General features: G+C 35.2%; 1 protein-coding gene and 1 long non-coding RNA gene across 3 annotated transcripts in view; one reads left to right on the plus strand and one right to left on the minus strand.

The window, feature by feature from the left end:
* The window catches only part of SYNPO2 (synaptopodin 2), a 96,408-nt gene extending 84,334 nt beyond the window's left edge, over nt 1-12,074 (plus strand). For both annotated transcript variants that reach the window (XM_074867219.1, XM_074867220.1), the window contains exon 5: nt 8,251-12,074. In XM_074867219.1, the coding sequence (XP_074723320.1) occupies nt 8,251-8,817 (567 nt within the window). In that variant the 3' untranslated portion in view covers nt 8,818-12,074. The remainder of the gene's footprint in view (nt 1-8,250) is intronic.
* Nucleotides 1-16,800, minus strand: part of LOC141942946 (uncharacterized) — an 80,560-nt gene that overhangs the window by 40,676 nt on the left and 23,084 nt on the right. The window lies entirely within an intron of this gene.

Consider the following 16,800-nt stretch of genomic DNA (forward strand, 5'->3'; position numbering starts at 1 on the left):
ATGCATCTGAAATGGTTGGATCATTCGGGATGAAGTAAACGAGGAAAAACCAAACAACTAATATGACTGAAAATTTCAGTTTGAAAGATTTGATAAGAAAATTATAAGGAACTGGATAATTTATCTTTGTTTGGATTTGTTCAGCAACAATAGTGCCACCACCTTCAAGTATTACAATTAATATTTATTTTCTTTGATTTTAGAAAAAAATATCATTAGCCTTTACTTTATATCAAGTTAAAACCCTTTCAATGTTCATACAAAATAGCAAGGTCAGAAACTAGGACCAGCTTTGCACTTGTTTTTCAAATGTTCATTCACAAGGCTTCATCTTCTAAGACCTTCCTCTAAGCTGTGTAAATATAAAAGTCCAGAAGGTGGCAGCAAATATTCTTCCTTACAAGAAATAACCTGTTTCAAGGAAAGCTAGGATGCCTATGGCCAAAAAAGTTTCAGCCATTTGCGTTTTACAGGCATAACTCTACTGTATTTTGATAATTGTATATGGATAGAGATTAAATGATAATGGAAAGCACTGACTTTCTTTCATTTACACAGGTGCAAACGGAGTTAACCAAATAACTAATTTATGACAGGTTAGCAGTACTTGTACATTTCTTTCCCATGTAGGCATTTTGCAGTAGTGAAGACCTAATTCTAATATCCTACTTTTCTACCATTACTTGACAACTAAAAAGGACTTTATTGTCAGAAGCAGAATTTGTCACCAGGCTTATGTAAGACGGTTGACAGTAACGGTTTCATTTGTTTGTATACTAACAATGAAAACAAGATTAATCTCACCTGAAATAATACCACAGTTATAAACAATCTAAACTTAGAATAAATTAGGTTCCAGTTCTAAAATTCCCTATAAATTTTTGAAAGCAAGCCCTGACAAGAAGGTTTTGAGAAAGTTAGGATCAGACATGAACTATGTGATTCTAATCTATTACTAGTCTCAGTACAGCCACTGACAAGGCTTTAATTGTTTGACAGGTAAGATTCCCTGCCTCTCCAGCCATCAGTATCCCCATTAACCAAAATGCTGCATTCCAATTTTAGCCTGCCATAAATTATTTCCAGAGTTTCAAATAAATATGATTTTCCCATTTTATTTCAAAACTTTTGGTATTCATATTGTAAAATTCATATTGTAGCATTTACTCCAGACCTGGCAGCATTTCAGAGAGAAAATATTTTTTCAATACATAAAGTTTAAATTGCAAATGGTTTGGATGAAAAAAGCTGTAATAAGATTAACAATATGTCTCCCTTCTATACGCAGTTCAGTTTAAAAATCTGAAGTGCTTGTTTTCTGTTCAAAAAAATGGAAAGAAGGAAAGAATTAAAAATATTACTTATTTTGTCCTACCATTTTCTTGGTGGTTTAGTCTCTAACTGCAGTAGCCATTAAAAACCCATAGAAAGCAAAATGATAAATGTGTAACTCTGGGCTTTTTATAAAGACAAGAGTCATTTTCTGAGATAGTACAATTGTTTTGTCTACTTCCTCCTCCTTTGTCCTCTTTTTGTGTAAACATTAGCCAAGCACTAATGTTAACTCAGATTTGAACATGCTTTGGTATGAGATTAAGGACCAGGACTATAATGAAAACATAAAAATAAAAACTGCCTTAATGACTTAGACACTTAGGTCAATTTCTTTCAAGTGACTTAATCAGGTGGGAGTTTACGTTGCAGAGAGTTTCACTGGACTATTAAGAGTCCAACCAACTTTTGGAATAGAACTCTTGACCTTTTTCAAAAATGTAATATATGTCTCCTTAACTGGTGAAAAGGCAGTTTCAGCATGTAAACATATGAACAGTTTTCACTTATTAAGATGGGCCACCTGAGACAGAGAAACAGTTATTGTGAAATCATTTCACTAAGCAGTATTTTGCATTCCCATTTGGTCTGTAAATTGAAAAATATCTTTCTGATTCTTGCCTTTAAAATTTGCACTATTTTATGAAACTAAGTATTGCTCTTTTGCCTTTCAACTTTTCATAATTATCAAGAAATTTAAAATAGCAGTAAGTTTCAAATAACTGATTTTTCTGGACTATTGACTTATATATTATTGAATCAAAGGTACACTTTCACACTCCTTCTACTTACATTAAATAGATCCATAGGCTCATACACCTTTTATAAGTATTGTGCTTACATTCATTTACTTAAATACCAAAATAGTTTTTTTTGGAAGTAATATTGCATTCATTTTAGTTTATATTAATACACAGCTTATAAATATCAAAGATGCTTGTGGTACAATAAATGTTTGCTTCACTAATGAATTTATAAATAGTTTGCATTTTTAACATCAATGTTAACCTAAACCTAAAGTTTAATCTGTTTGCACAGACACCTGAGCCAGCCAGCAGCTGTTGTTAGGATCCTATGATTGCAATGGACAGCTCTGAACTCTGCCTTTCCTCTTCTTGACATCTAAGAATCACTTTCCCTTTAATAACTATTGTAGAAAAAATCTTGCCCTCTGAAAGCATTCACATGATGCAATGGAAAAGAACAAAATAATCACTGTATAGGGTTCTGGTTTGGTTTGCAGCATATTACTTCGAGTGCTGGTACAGTATTATAATGAATGTTTTACAACAAGATTACAGTAATACAATATGTGATAATGTAATAATTCTGGTAGCATATCACTCTTCTTTCCCTTCTCCCTTAGTTTCTGGGAAGAAGAATGGAAAATCTCTACCTCTTGTTTTATGATCTTCTTGTAGCTTAAGGGAGACAGAGGCTAGAATAACTATTCTCTATTTGCACTTCATAGTTGCCACTGTCTCACTTATGATCCCGGGTTTGTGCATTCTTTTTAGTACATGCTTGTCAAAAGATGTATCCCCAAGAATTAAATACAAAGGGAAAATAATAGAAAGTATCACTACATCTGGCTGCTGCTGTCCAGTAAATAAATGATGCATGACTAAATGTTGCCTTATTTCTGAAGTTTGTGTTTGCTAGTTTGAAGGGGCTGAACACCAAAGTAGTGACAGAAATCAGTCTATGAATATCAAATACAGATCTGCTTTGAATTTTGAAATGTTCAGACCCAGACTTTCAGTCTAGGAACACCACTACCAATAATACAAATTAACTGCAATGAAAACAAGGCAATGTTGATCATCTCTCAGTTCCTGGATTTGAGATACACTTCTATTTCAGCAAAATCGTGCTTTTCTACAAGCGCATAAAACCTATTTACCACAGAGTGTGAAAAAATGTGCAATATTATATATTCTGAAGTGAAAGATTATTCACTTCCAGAATAAAGTTGGGCTAGATGGAAATATTCTACTTTTTAACTCAATCAATTACTGCAAATGTCACTATGCAATGTACAAAAATCTGCTCTGCAGGGTGCTGTTGGATTGCTTTTATTACAACAGATACTACCTTAACAATCTCAGCAGTCAGTAGGACTAGAGACTAAATTCCTCCTCCTTAACATAAACACTGAGGCATGATGGCATACTGCACATAACTAATGTGTTTGCTATATTTCTTCATGGGTGATGAAAGAAATTCTATAATTTTCTGTGAACCAGACATGAGAATTAGAAAAATATTCCCCTGAATCCAAAGTGTTTTAACTACTTCATGTTGCATCCAGTTTACAAAACTTAGTAGAATTGCTTCAGGCCAAAACTAATTTAATTTTCCCAGATTTGTTAAAAATAAAATTAATATAAAATTTTGATTCCTTCTCTCTAAGCTTATGGGAATCTACCTGATGATGACAACTGCTATTTATTTTAGGAAGAATGTAATTCAAAATAACTAAGGCTTACTTTAGCCAAATATATTTTCACTTGGATCTTCTGAGTCTTCAAACCCTTTTCTGCCCACCTTTAGCATAGTTATGATTTTTCTCTTTGGGAAATGTAGATAATTCAGTTAGCTTCTTCCTCTTCCTTCAAAAATTATTGGTCTGCTCTTCTTCTCCATCAAAAGCCAGAACGCCAGACACAACATTATAACTGGAAGTTAGTAAGTAAGTGGGGCGCTCTTAACTTTTTCCTCAAATTCTTTCAGACCCTTATGGAATGGACAAAGTTCTTCTCATATACTTCAGCCTTTTTCCAGGTAAATCATCTGGAATGCTATTTGGCCTCCCAGATTTTGTCCTCTTACAATTCAAAGATAACTGTTAGTTAAAAACACTGTTCAGCCCTTCTTTCATGGAAGGAGAAATTATTCCTTATTTTACCAAGTCTAGAGGAAATAGATAGGCAATTTCACATTCTAGATTTTTAAAGTTAAAAACCAGCCTATTATCAGAACTGTATCTAAATACAAGCTTCCAAGTGTGAAAGGAGAAGAATTTGACTGGTCTGGGAATATCAAAACAGGAGCAAGTATGCTAAAGTACTGCCTACAGATGAGAACCATTCAGTTGACAGTACCATAATTTGACAGTTTGATCTCGCAGCAGGAACTTTGTTGCTGTGATTTGGATGTGGGTTGAACAATCATCCAGAAGGAAGCAGTAATTGATTATCTTCAGTGATACAGATCTTACTTTATGTGTTCACTGTACCCAATGTATCTAGTCTCCAAACAAGATACTTAGCACCTAAGTGGTCTACTGGGGCATTCTTTGAATAACCTGGTCTGTTCTTCTGTCAGAATGAAGTCTCTCAGATGATGGCTATTAAGCTATGGCTATGAAGTCTAGAAAAGTCCATAAACATGCAAGAATCAGCAGACCAATTTAAAAAAATGCGTAAGCCACTCAGGCAAATTAAAAGTCAGTGTTTTCAAATAGTACTTTGGCAAAATGGACAAGACTTGAAATAACTATTATTATCTTGGGGTTCTGAGGTAGAAAAGGAGAATTTTTATCAACTTTAAAAGAATTTTTTTTTTCCCAGATAAATTGGCACAATTTCTCACTGGCCAGGCAAATTGCTACACTTGCTGCAGGTTACCTTACAGTCTGTAAATCAAATTCCATTGGAAAAATCACAGATGTTTTCATCTAATAGAGTGATCACTGGGTAATCCTATTCAGAGCCAAGGAAAGCCATCCTTGCATAATGAAACCTCCTTCACCTCATGAGATAGTATGAGCTATTTGGATTCTTACCTAGTCATTTTATCCCTGAGAGCCTGACTAAAGTTAAAAACAAAAACAAAAAATACAAGGAATTGTAGTATAACCAAGGTAATTCCCAAGGTATTACTGATGTTCCAATTTGCTGACTGCATATCTTCCTGCAAGGCCTAACATTCTAGCCAAATATAGACCCATGCTGCACAAAAGCTAATAAATCAAGCAGAATCTCATACCAAAATTGAGAAAATATTTTTATTTGTCTATGAGACTAAAATCTTCCATAACCAAAGTATTACACATTGATTTTTTCTTCATAAGGACCAATTCAAAAGATATAATAATATTCTCCAGATTATCAGTATTTGAGATTCTGCTTTTTCTACACCAACCCTTACATGCCAGATTTATGATTTGCATGACATTACAGGTGCTGTGGACAGATATAATTTGAAGTACAAACACTTGTACACTGAGTTCTTCCAAATTAAGGACACTGAAGATTCTCAAGCCAATAAAACACTCATCCCTGACTGGTTGTCAAAACTCTGTGCTAGTTCCTCTATACTGTATTGTTTGATTCACACAGAGGTTTTTTCTATGAGGTCATTTTATCTTTCTTTTGCCAGTTCCCTTTCTTTGCCTTATATGATTACAAAGCTACCCATAGAACAGTTTCTGTCATCACAGAATAATATCTTATTTTCCATTTGATTTTCTGTTGAATCCGATCTACCACCTGTACCAAAACCATGTAGAACTTGCCATAATATGAACATTTAATTTTGTCTACAATATTTCTGCTTTTACAAGTTAAATTCCTATTTTCCTAACACGGTAGAACAGCCCATTTTGTTAGACAAATAGTGAAATACACTTGATAACTCATCATTCTCCGATTAAACCCTGTCAACAAAAATTAGCTCCTGCTTTATCATTAATGGTTAGGTCAAAAAGATACTTCTGCAATTTGATGAACTCTGGAGTTTTTCTCTAAACATGACAGACTAAACAGTACCTTCAGCTAACTGTCTTGGAAAGTCAGATATTTTATGCAACACTTCTTTCAACAGTATCATTTCCCTCTGCATCTCTGGAATCCTACAAAGTATTCATGGGGCTTGGAACTGGACTCTCCATCAAATAAAGGGGAAAGTTTCTGTCTACTCAGCACAATGTTCTAGAACCCTCCTGAGAGCAGTTAACACAAGTAAACTAACTAGGTGGACATGTTTGATCAACTTTTTCATCCCTCTGAACAACCTTACCTTCTTAGTTTCATGGTTTGGGTTATCAGATTAATTTCTGATAGAAACTGTATCTCATTTTGCCTACTTATTTTGATTTTGCACCTTAAAAATTTTTTTTTCTCCAATACTATAAACAAAATGTCCTAACCAGGCTTGCTGAATAAGTTCTTTTATGTGGATTCAATGAAGAAAGAAATTGCAGTACATTAGAGGAAGGAGAAGTATTCTGACTGGCCTATCTGGGTCTGTCACTCATTGGCCCCAAGCACGATCTATTACCTGGACTCTTATTTTCCAGGTAAGAAAATGAGATCTCTCCCATCAGGTGAATATATGCAGAAACTTTAATCCATTATTGACAGTATATAACTTCATCTATGGGAAGAAAAGTTTTTGTATTTGCTTCACTTTTTTGGTGTTTTCTTCACTTACCTTCCAAATGGATAATTCTTGCTTTTTATATGTTACCATCTTAGTGTAGTCAGCTGTGATGATCTGATCAGCCACATTTTAATGTTTGATCATTGCATGGTTTAAGCAAGGATTCTTAAAAATTAACTGAGCTAAGTTGCCCAAAATGAAGTATTTTTTCCTGGATAGAAGCAGAACCTCATGAAAATTTGCCGTAAGTATGTGGGGGTAGGATTAATAATGTTGGGGAGTTTCCTCTCTGTAACTGCAAACTGGGAATAGCTGGTCATAGCTAAGAGGTGAAAGGATAGTCTTGTTACAAAGCATTAGTTGTGAAACTTGTCAAAATTCTCATTACATAACCTCTGTGTGTTACTATACACTTTTTTAAAGAGATTCAGACCAAGCACCACCAAACTGACTGAAAATAATGAAATCAGTAGTCTCTTTCTCGGTTTACATCTCTCATATACAAGGCTGATATTAAAACATAACTTGAAAGCATAACTTGAAAGCCTGTGTAAAGCAGAGGTCTTTCAAATTTCTTAAATGGGACACGATCCTGTGACAGAAAAGCCTACAAAACTTGACATTTCTATGTGAGTCTTTGCTAGATAAGCTATACGTTGTATGATCAGATACCTATTGGCTGGTATCTAGATCATGCTCACAATATTTTATGTTTTGTAATCTAATTGGGAGAAGTAACACAGGCCAATGTTGTTTGAATGAAATTCTAGCAAAGCAGAACCTTGTCATGAACACAGTTTCTGTTTCAAAGTGCTGCATTACTAAGAAGATTAGGATTTGTCAAATATGAATGAATTGCTCCTACAAGTGGGTTGGAATGTACTGAAATTTTGAAGGCATTGCCTTTTAAAGAGCCAGGTTAAGTAGCATCATGTAAGGGTTTTAAGTGAATGATTGTATGAATGTCTTTAAATTTTTGTGTTCATTTTTGTGCCCTGAAAAGTGAAAATGAGGATAAGTCTAATAATTTTAGAGTAAGAAATGCCTTTCTTAAAAGGAGATTGCCAAAGATATGTGATTGGACAGAAGTCCTACACAGAGCCTGTTATCAAATAAATTATACTGTGCCTGTATGTTAGAAAGAATCTTGTGAACACACAGAGGACCGTCACAACATGACTTCCTTTTTCATTATTAAGAATGGTCTTTTCAGAACAAGGCACACTAAGTAATTAGTGAAAAAGCTGCACAGTTGCCAACATAATTGTACCTTTTCAGTAAAAGCTTGTCTGTGGTCCATTTACTTTCCTCAAAAATGTAATTTGCTCTATCTTTGTTCCTGTTTCTTCCTCTGCCTCCTTTTTAATACCTCCTCTCCACTAAATTAAAGTATTAAGAAGTACCCATAGACATAAAAAGGGATTCCCAGGATGTCATGCATTTTCAGGGTCTGTTGTTCTAGTTGGGAAGTGAATAGGCTTCCTTTCTTGTTGTTTAATAACTGTAACTATATTTGGTATTTTGTATTCCTAGGAAAGAAGCAGTGGACGCTCATTATCACTTCCTGGGAGACCTTCTTCATTCATTTCTCGAGCCATGTCTCCTACTTCTCCTCTTATATTTCAGCCTGCCCCTGATTACTTCAGCAAGCCAGACACAGCAGCTGACAGGCCTGGCAAGAGACTGACTCCCTGGGAAGCAGCGGCAAGATCCCCTCTCGGCCTAGTGGATGAAGCTTTTGGGCCCCAAAATATGCAGGAATCCATTGCTGCTAATGTAGTATCAGCTGCTCGCAGGAAAACACTTCCTGAGCCACCAGATGAATGGAAACAAAAAGTTTCTTATGAGCCTCCAGCCCCAAGTGGTAGAGTAGCCTTACTAGGAGGGAAGCGATCGGGTATTGTATCACCCCCCAAAAGCTCCCTGTCTGTCCCAAGTGCCACTACGCTGGCTGGCTCTCAGCTGCAGTATGCTTACTGCAGTCAACGGTCCAGAACAGATCCTGATATAATGTCCATGGATTCCAGGTCTGACTATTGCTTGTCAACAGCTGATTCAAACTACAATCCACAGCCAAGGGGATGGAGGCGTCCAACATGAGCAGCTGAAGGGCCTGGCATATTTTCCCTTCTTCCAGCTTTACAAGCCTTAAATTTGAGTTGGAGAAGGAAAGTTTCTTGCTGGCCTAACAATCTCTGAACTAAAGAAATGAGGAGGCAAAATTGAATGGAGCACAGTTTTCACATGACTGCAGGGCTAGCAGCCTCTAGAATAGACTCAGTTTTACACCTAACCTAAGATTGTTCTGTTTGTCAAAGGCAAAAATACACATTCCTTGGGGTGAAGGGTGGGATGAAAGTGGGGCAACCAATGTGCTCAATACAAAAATCTATAAAGGACATAGATGAAGACAGTACAAGTACTTGTAGTTAAGTTAATGTGAAGAAAAAAACAAATGTAAAATAAGGGCATTTTAAAGGCAAGAAGTATTTTACAGGATTTTGTAGGTTTTCCGGGTACGTTTGACATCTGAGTTCCAAGGTACTAGATGTAACTAGACTTGGGAAAGTTCCAATGGAAATGGAATACTTGGAAGCATTGGCTTATTTGCCATATGTTTTCTTTACTGCATTTTTAAAATGAGCTAAAAAAGTAAATCAATATTTTTACTGTGGCAACAATTAAAATAACATCTGTGGTCATGGTACCTGAATCCCTACAACATGCAGATATATGCAATCTTATGCAGTCATCCATTTCAGATGGATTTCAAGACAGTTTCGATTAAGTTTTACATATTGCAATTTATCAAATAATCTGAACAAAACAGTAAGAAAATTGTAATTAATAGAGATCAGTACCATGATACTTGTACAACAAAAAGGATAAGGAAAGTATTTAGAGTGTATTTAAACTGGACTGCAAGTTATTTTGTAATAAATTGTCAAACAAGTCAGAGGCTGAACAGCCTTTATTTCTCTGTGAAATGCACTAATTGCTGAACATTTACTGCTACAATGTCTGGAAATGGCTGGGCAGTTATTCTTAGTATCTAGGTAGCTCAATGTTTAGAAAGCTTTTGATTTGTATTCTCAGTTTGGAAGACATAGATAAATTGTTTATCAAGAACAATACCTGTTCTACATAGAAGTTGGTATGTGAAAGAGGGTTTATGACACGTGTTACAGGGTATGAGTCTAGTACGAGTAGCAAATATTTGAACAGCTGGTTACAATTAAACTATCTTGATGGATCTGAAGAGATGGTAAATAATTTTTGCTGGTGATACATATCTTGCATTTACAGCTTATTTAAATAGTAGAAATATGTGACTAAAAATATATGTATTCCAAGCTTATTGGATAGTTTAGATGTTGTTAAAGCATTAAATGAATACCCCAAGTTTTACAAAATGCTCTGCACCCTCCTCATTTTGTGGAGCATTCTTCAAGGATCTGTCAAGCACAGTCAACTAAAATTACTGCAGAAGCACTGTTAAGTATCCTTAGTTTCTGTAAGATTGTCAACTGTGAGTAAAGTGATTAGATTAGAAAGAACTAAAACATATATGCAATATTACAAAACATTCCCATCTGCAAAGGATTTTCCCTTATAGCAATTATAAAATATAATTGGTATAAAGGAAAAATGAAAATTAAACCCAAGTTCAGTTGAGCAGGAACTTCCCATAAGAGTAAATAATTACATGAAAAATATATGGGTTTAAGTTGGCAGCAGCTTTCTAGTCAAACAGAAGTCTCCCTGAAATCAACTGATCCTTTTGACCAAGCAGGAAATGAGGACATGGGAGTTGTAACTAGGATCATATTGCTATAGCACCTTACAAATTTATTTCACAAAATATGAATTTGCAAAGAATAGATGGTTTAGAAAAATTACACAAACAAGGCTGCCATGATATGCCTGAAAATGAGCTTTGCGCCTCAGAGTCATACACGTACATAATCACAGTAAATTTTCCTGTGACACAGGCAAAAATACATTTTTCTCTGCAGAGTCCCGTAACGTCCCCTTTTATCATGGCTGGGAATATTCCCACTGAATCCAATGGGACTGTGGTAGTCCCATTAGCCTTAAGGGCTTGTCTTTGGATCCAGGCCTATCTTCCTGGAAGTACATGTCAAGTTTTCACTTAATTTCAGTGAAATTATAATTCAAAGTGAAATTCAATGAAATGTATAATTCAAAGTTATCAAGGCCGTAACTATTCAATACGCACTAGTGCATGTGTATTTCACAGAAGGCCTACATGTCCTAAGAAGAACAATGTGTAGCCTTGTAATTTTCTTCTATTCACAAGAAGGAATTAATCATTAAGTACTTCTGTGAACATGAGAATTACTGATGTTGAGTTTCATGTGGCTTTGCATCTTATAGATTAACTTGAGTGTTTAACATGACCTACTAGAGATTTTTTTTTCCTTCTGATGAGGATTTACTAACTCTCTTTCCCATATGGATTCTCTCATATCTAATAAGCAATGAGTTCACACTGCAGCATTTCCCTCAATAGCAACACTGGTAAATGTATCCATCCTCCACCCAGACATCTATTTTTATAAAGTGTGTGGGCAATGGATTGTCTTTGAGATCTATTCCACTGCCACAGAAAAATGAAACAAATAAACATTTTCAAAGTTATTAATGGGAGGACATACACACAGGCATGCAGACAGATCACATAGCCTTGTTTACAAAGGAAATCAGGCTAAAACCAGATTGAGAAAATGTACTGATCTCAGTGGAAGCAGCAGGCCCAGACTACTAAATGAAATATTAATGCATACAGAGCTTTATGAAGAACCACACAGCATTTTTCACTTTCTATTCTTCACCCCATTCCTCCACTAGCAAAGCATCTTTCTATCAAAGAAAATGAAAGAGTGCTTGAGTGCATGAGTTCTGAATATATTAATGCAAGTATTCCTTACGTTTGTTTTTGAATGCACAGATCTACTCAGTAAATGTGAGGAAAAAATTCTCTTGATATTTTAAATACGTTCCTTTTGTGTTCACCCTCAGAGGTGTCTCTGTTAATATGCAGAGTATCTGAATACACAATATTACGGAAAATTTAGTTTCTTTAGTTATGTTAGATGATGATGTTCACAACTCTCGTTCATAATTTGTTTTCATTTTGGTTTGCTTTAACACAACCAAATATCTATTCACATTGCATTTCTGCCTAGTAGCAAAGGAGTGTATTATCTTTATAAAAGGCTTTTCACGTCTAAAGAGTTTTTGCTCATGCAAAGGACACTTTATTTGAGAGTGCATGCCAGAGATGTAAATTGTATCATTTAATAAAGTGATTTGACCAATCGGATGAGAAACACAACTTTGTTTTCTCTAAATTCTTGTCTGTTTGTCTAAATAATCTGAACCCAAGTGAAGTCTAATCTCTTTTTTTCTGCACCATTTTTAGATTCACTGACTTTGCCTGTAGGTGACCTCGTGCTGATATGAGCTTCTAGAAGCTTAAACCATCAGGTCAAATGACAATTTGTCAAATTCAGTAGAATTTCATTTTCATACTGACTAAGCAGAGGAGGGAAATGCAGTGAAGTACAATCTACCCACATAAAGTAATATGGTCAAAGCAGTTTTTATTGTTTGAAGATTTTCATCCCCACCATAAAAACCTGTAACTAACAACTACTTACTATAATTACTTGTCTACCTTACAAGCATTTAAACCTGTTTAGTCCCTGTAGGTTTGTTCATAAGGGCTGTATTGCTGTATTCTCTTGTTATTTATTCTTAATTGAAATATACTATTTAAAGAAGAAATAAATATTGAGAACAAATTGTGAACCCTGTCTTTACACTATTCAGGCTATTTGGGTGAATAGCTCTTAGGGGAATAAGGACAGCATGTACAATATATCTGTGAAAAACCAGATCAAATTTTCATTATCTACATGAAATGAATTACAAAGCTGTTTCTGCATTTATAAAGCAAGCAAGATTTTGCCCCTAATACAAGAAAAAAGATTGATGCATGTAAAACTTGGGGAACTGATAAACCTGACAATAGTATTTTAATAGCTTTGCTCTACTAAGGGTTTACAAGTTTATAAGAGACTCAGTCCTTTTCATGGTTACATTTTCATTCTTCTTTGGTAAGTTCTTAAAAACATCATAAAGAAAGCATGCATAAACCAGGTTCACAGTTTAACATAATTCCCTTGACTTTAGTAATTTGCAACAGATTAAAAATCTCAATTACACAGGCAAACAGTCATTGGTTTTGTATGATGTTTTACACTCCAGAGAATGTACTTTATGTTTCTTGAAATGCCCTAGATTCTCTGGTGCATTCATCAACATTTAAGAGCATTTAAAATGACTACAGCGTGGCAGACTGGTCAATTATCGAATGTGAGTCTTGTGGAATGAGTGTTTGGTGTAGTGAATAATTTTAAGTCCAGAAAGAAAGGTGGATGTTTCCAGTCCAGTATCTGGTTTTCCTCAAATTGGGTATTAGCGCTTTTACATTTTTCAGTGGATACATTATTGGATTTTAAAAAGAAGTCTTGTGTTGCTGCTGAGTCAGAAACAGCGCTCAGTGTACTATAAAATGTTTGATGTTTGTTCACACATTTTCAATCCTAAGAGGAGGACTTAAGTATTTTATATTTAAAACAAAATGACCTCAGGATTGTTTGTGTACATGTGCACCTAAATTGGGTTTTTTGTTTGTTTGTTTGTTTGTTTTTTTCTGGAGAAAGAAAGGTAACGGTTAATTAATAGATGTTAATGGAGAACTAGGAGAACATATGGTGCTGTGTTACACTTCAAATACAGCTGGAAGGTTACAATATAAATGACATACATATAGAAAAGAAGGTGTTGATAAACCCCTAGCTATTAATAATACCTAAATATATAAATAAATCAAAACCTGAGGATATTTTGTCTAAATAGTGCAGAGGTTCATGACTTATTTTTTCCCTATAAATAAAGAAACCTAAGAAAAGATATGCTAATTGCTGGAAAAATAATTTTGTATGTTGGAAACAATAATTTCAAGCAGGCTGTGGACAAACAGAATTTGCCTAAGGCAAAAATGGAAAATAAGAAGCTTTATGGCATTCAGAATCAGAATAATAGATGTGCTGGTACCTTTTCCCAGCATGGACAACCTCACAAGACTATGGCAGTTATAAAACAATTGCCACTTTTCAATATCATTAACAATTTGCTACGCAATCTTAGTTTTAATCAGTCACTTCCTGTTATTAATGGATGCACTTGAGCTTAATCTGAGAAAATCAGTAATTTTTGGAAAACAAGAATCAACATAAATCAGCATATGCTCAACTCTACAGTATTTCTAATATTTTTTTCTAACAGAAAAGCTTATAAGCAGAAACAGCACACAGCATTTTTGATCAGGTGCTCATCAGCTACTCTGATTTCAGGTCTGTTCAAGACAGTTAATATCTACAGTTAAATGCAAATCTCTTGCCTATTAAATAGTTTGTATATTGGAACACAGAGCTGAAATTGAAGTTCTGTGGTGAATTACCTACATGCACAGAAGAATAGTCTCAGATGCCATTTTTCTAAAAGACAAGAAATAAATAGGTAACTTTTCTAGTTTCCAAGAAATTCTGCACTATGGATCCACATAATTTCACTTATGTGAAAGTTCAAAATTACTTTCTCCATTATTTCTGTGGAGTTCTCCACCATTCTTTACTGCCTCTGGCAGTTTAAAACTCCAAGAGATTTTCCATGTGGTAGTAAAATGAAATAAAAAGATCATTGTAGAAATGAATAAATATACCTACTGAATCAGTACACTCTGAGAAAAATGCAGTTCAAAGAAACATCATGAACAGAACAACAAGGCAACAAAAATCCTTTGACCACATGGAGCAAAATCCTGATTGCAGCTAAGTCAATGGGAGCTTTACTAATTTACCACTTATGTCAGCAGGACAAGGATTTCACTTCACATAGAAATGTGCAGGACCACAAAATACAACTGGTCATGAACTCACAAACACTGAACTGGTGTCAGCAGTTCTGTAGTATTTTGAAGCCTGCAGTTTTAAAAAATGTGATTGACAAAACAATAAGGCATTAATCAGATTTTCTAATATCATCTTCTGTTAGGAACTTGGTCTTTTCAATGTGCAGAAGTATGGATAGTTATCTCAGTTGGGACTCTGTTGAGGCTCAAGTTACTGTCTTGGCCCCCTGTGTAATCAATGTGGAGAGGCATTCTTAAAAATAAATTAACTCTATGCCCAAATAAATGCCTAAAATAGGTGGACTAGATGCTAAGTCTACAGGATATTTGGACAGCTGAGGATCAAAGTTATTGACAGTGTGGAGAGTACTGGAAGATAGGTGATTTTACATCTCCCTCTTTCTACATCTACAGGTATCTCTTCAGTACAAGTACTGCAAATTCTTTGGCATGTAAATTAATTTTTAAAACACTAAAGCTATTATGGGAAGTGAAATTTTAATTTTGGTCACATTAGGATAAGTTCATGGTTAAGTTACAAGCAACTCTTCATTAAGCTAGATAATAAAATAAATAGGTTAGCAAACAAAGAAACAGAATACATGCCTCTGTTTCTGGACCTGAGGTGTTTTTTGTGTTATAATATATCCTGGTACAATGAATTCTAGAGGACTTAGTAGCTCTGAAACCATGCTGTCTGAGCATGCAATGCCAGCTCAGCCTCAGAAGCTATATAACCATGTTAATGCAGTGCTGCACCTGAATTTGCTCCTCATCTAGCCAGACTTGATCTGGTATGAGAAATGAAGTCCCAGGACAACAGACATATACTTATGCCACTCCAAACTCATCTAGGTTTGCAGAGGCCAGATTAGACAGTTCTGTACTTATGACATGGATCATCAACAAATCAGATCATCCATCCAAGGAGAGTGAAGAGATGATTGTTGTTATTTTGGTAGTCATAAAGATCTTGAACTTTAGGTAGATACTTTTTCAGAATCTCAGAGGAACGGATCCTTTGTAATCCCCTCCTGTATTTTAATAAGCTGCTATTTACCTTGGCAGAATTAGATAGAGATCACTGTGGTTTGGATGTGTATTACTGGAGTTAGATGTGACTCCTCTGTATTTAACCTCAAATGAATGGCAGTATAAATACAGGTTTGGATGGCAGCTGTTAGATGTTTGGATGGATAACATTCAGACAGTAGCAACAGTAGCTTTATTTTTCCTTGTGACCTTTATGATAGTTTCTACTCCTTTGAATGTTCTATCATAAACCATGTACCAGAGGGCAGAGAACATGAAAGTGTTTTAGGATTCAGTTCACAAATACAGTGAGGATTAAGAGCATTTCCAAGGCACATTGTAACTTTTTTCCAGATATTAATTTGACTGTTTGTGTCTTACTTTGACATCTATTACTCTCCCCTGTTTTAAATTTTTGCCACTATTCATGATCTCCCTTTCAGACACTATATTGTGTATGAGATGCATAATATTTTTTGACAAAGCATATATACCTCCTGAAAAACCATAGTTAAGCCAAACAGACAGTGCATTATAATGAACACTCACTGACATATACACAGAATGCTCACAGACCACAGAAGATGTGAGATAGGCAGAGAGCGAGAGGGGGAAAAAAAACCAACCAAAAATCATGTTTTAACAGTAAAGCAGAAAGATACTATTATATTAGACTGCAGGACGTGGTAGGTTTCCATACTGCTATTTCCCCTCTGCATTTTAGGGACTGGTGCAATCTCTGGAACACCTGGTTGTGGTCCCTGTCACCCAATGTGTAGCACAGAGAGAAAGACAGCTGGGGAAGTACAAGAAAACAGAGATAAGACAAGTTAGCAGGCAACAGTGCTAAGCAGTATTCTAAATGGACTTGCTATTCCATTATGTCCTTCTGCCACTGGAGACTTTATGCTCTAACCAAGTCACACTGGCATATCACAACAGTAAAAAAATAAAATCAAAGACACTGTATTTATTTTTTATCCTCTTTTATCAAAGAGCTAAGCAGACTAGCATGTTATGGACACTCAGCAATGTGAAGACCCTATGTA

This window comes from Strix uralensis, chromosome 4 (assembly GCF_047716275.1).
Source record: "Strix uralensis isolate ZFMK-TIS-50842 chromosome 4, bStrUra1, whole genome shotgun sequence".
NCBI lineage: Eukaryota > Metazoa > Chordata > Aves > Strigiformes > Strigidae > Strix > Strix uralensis.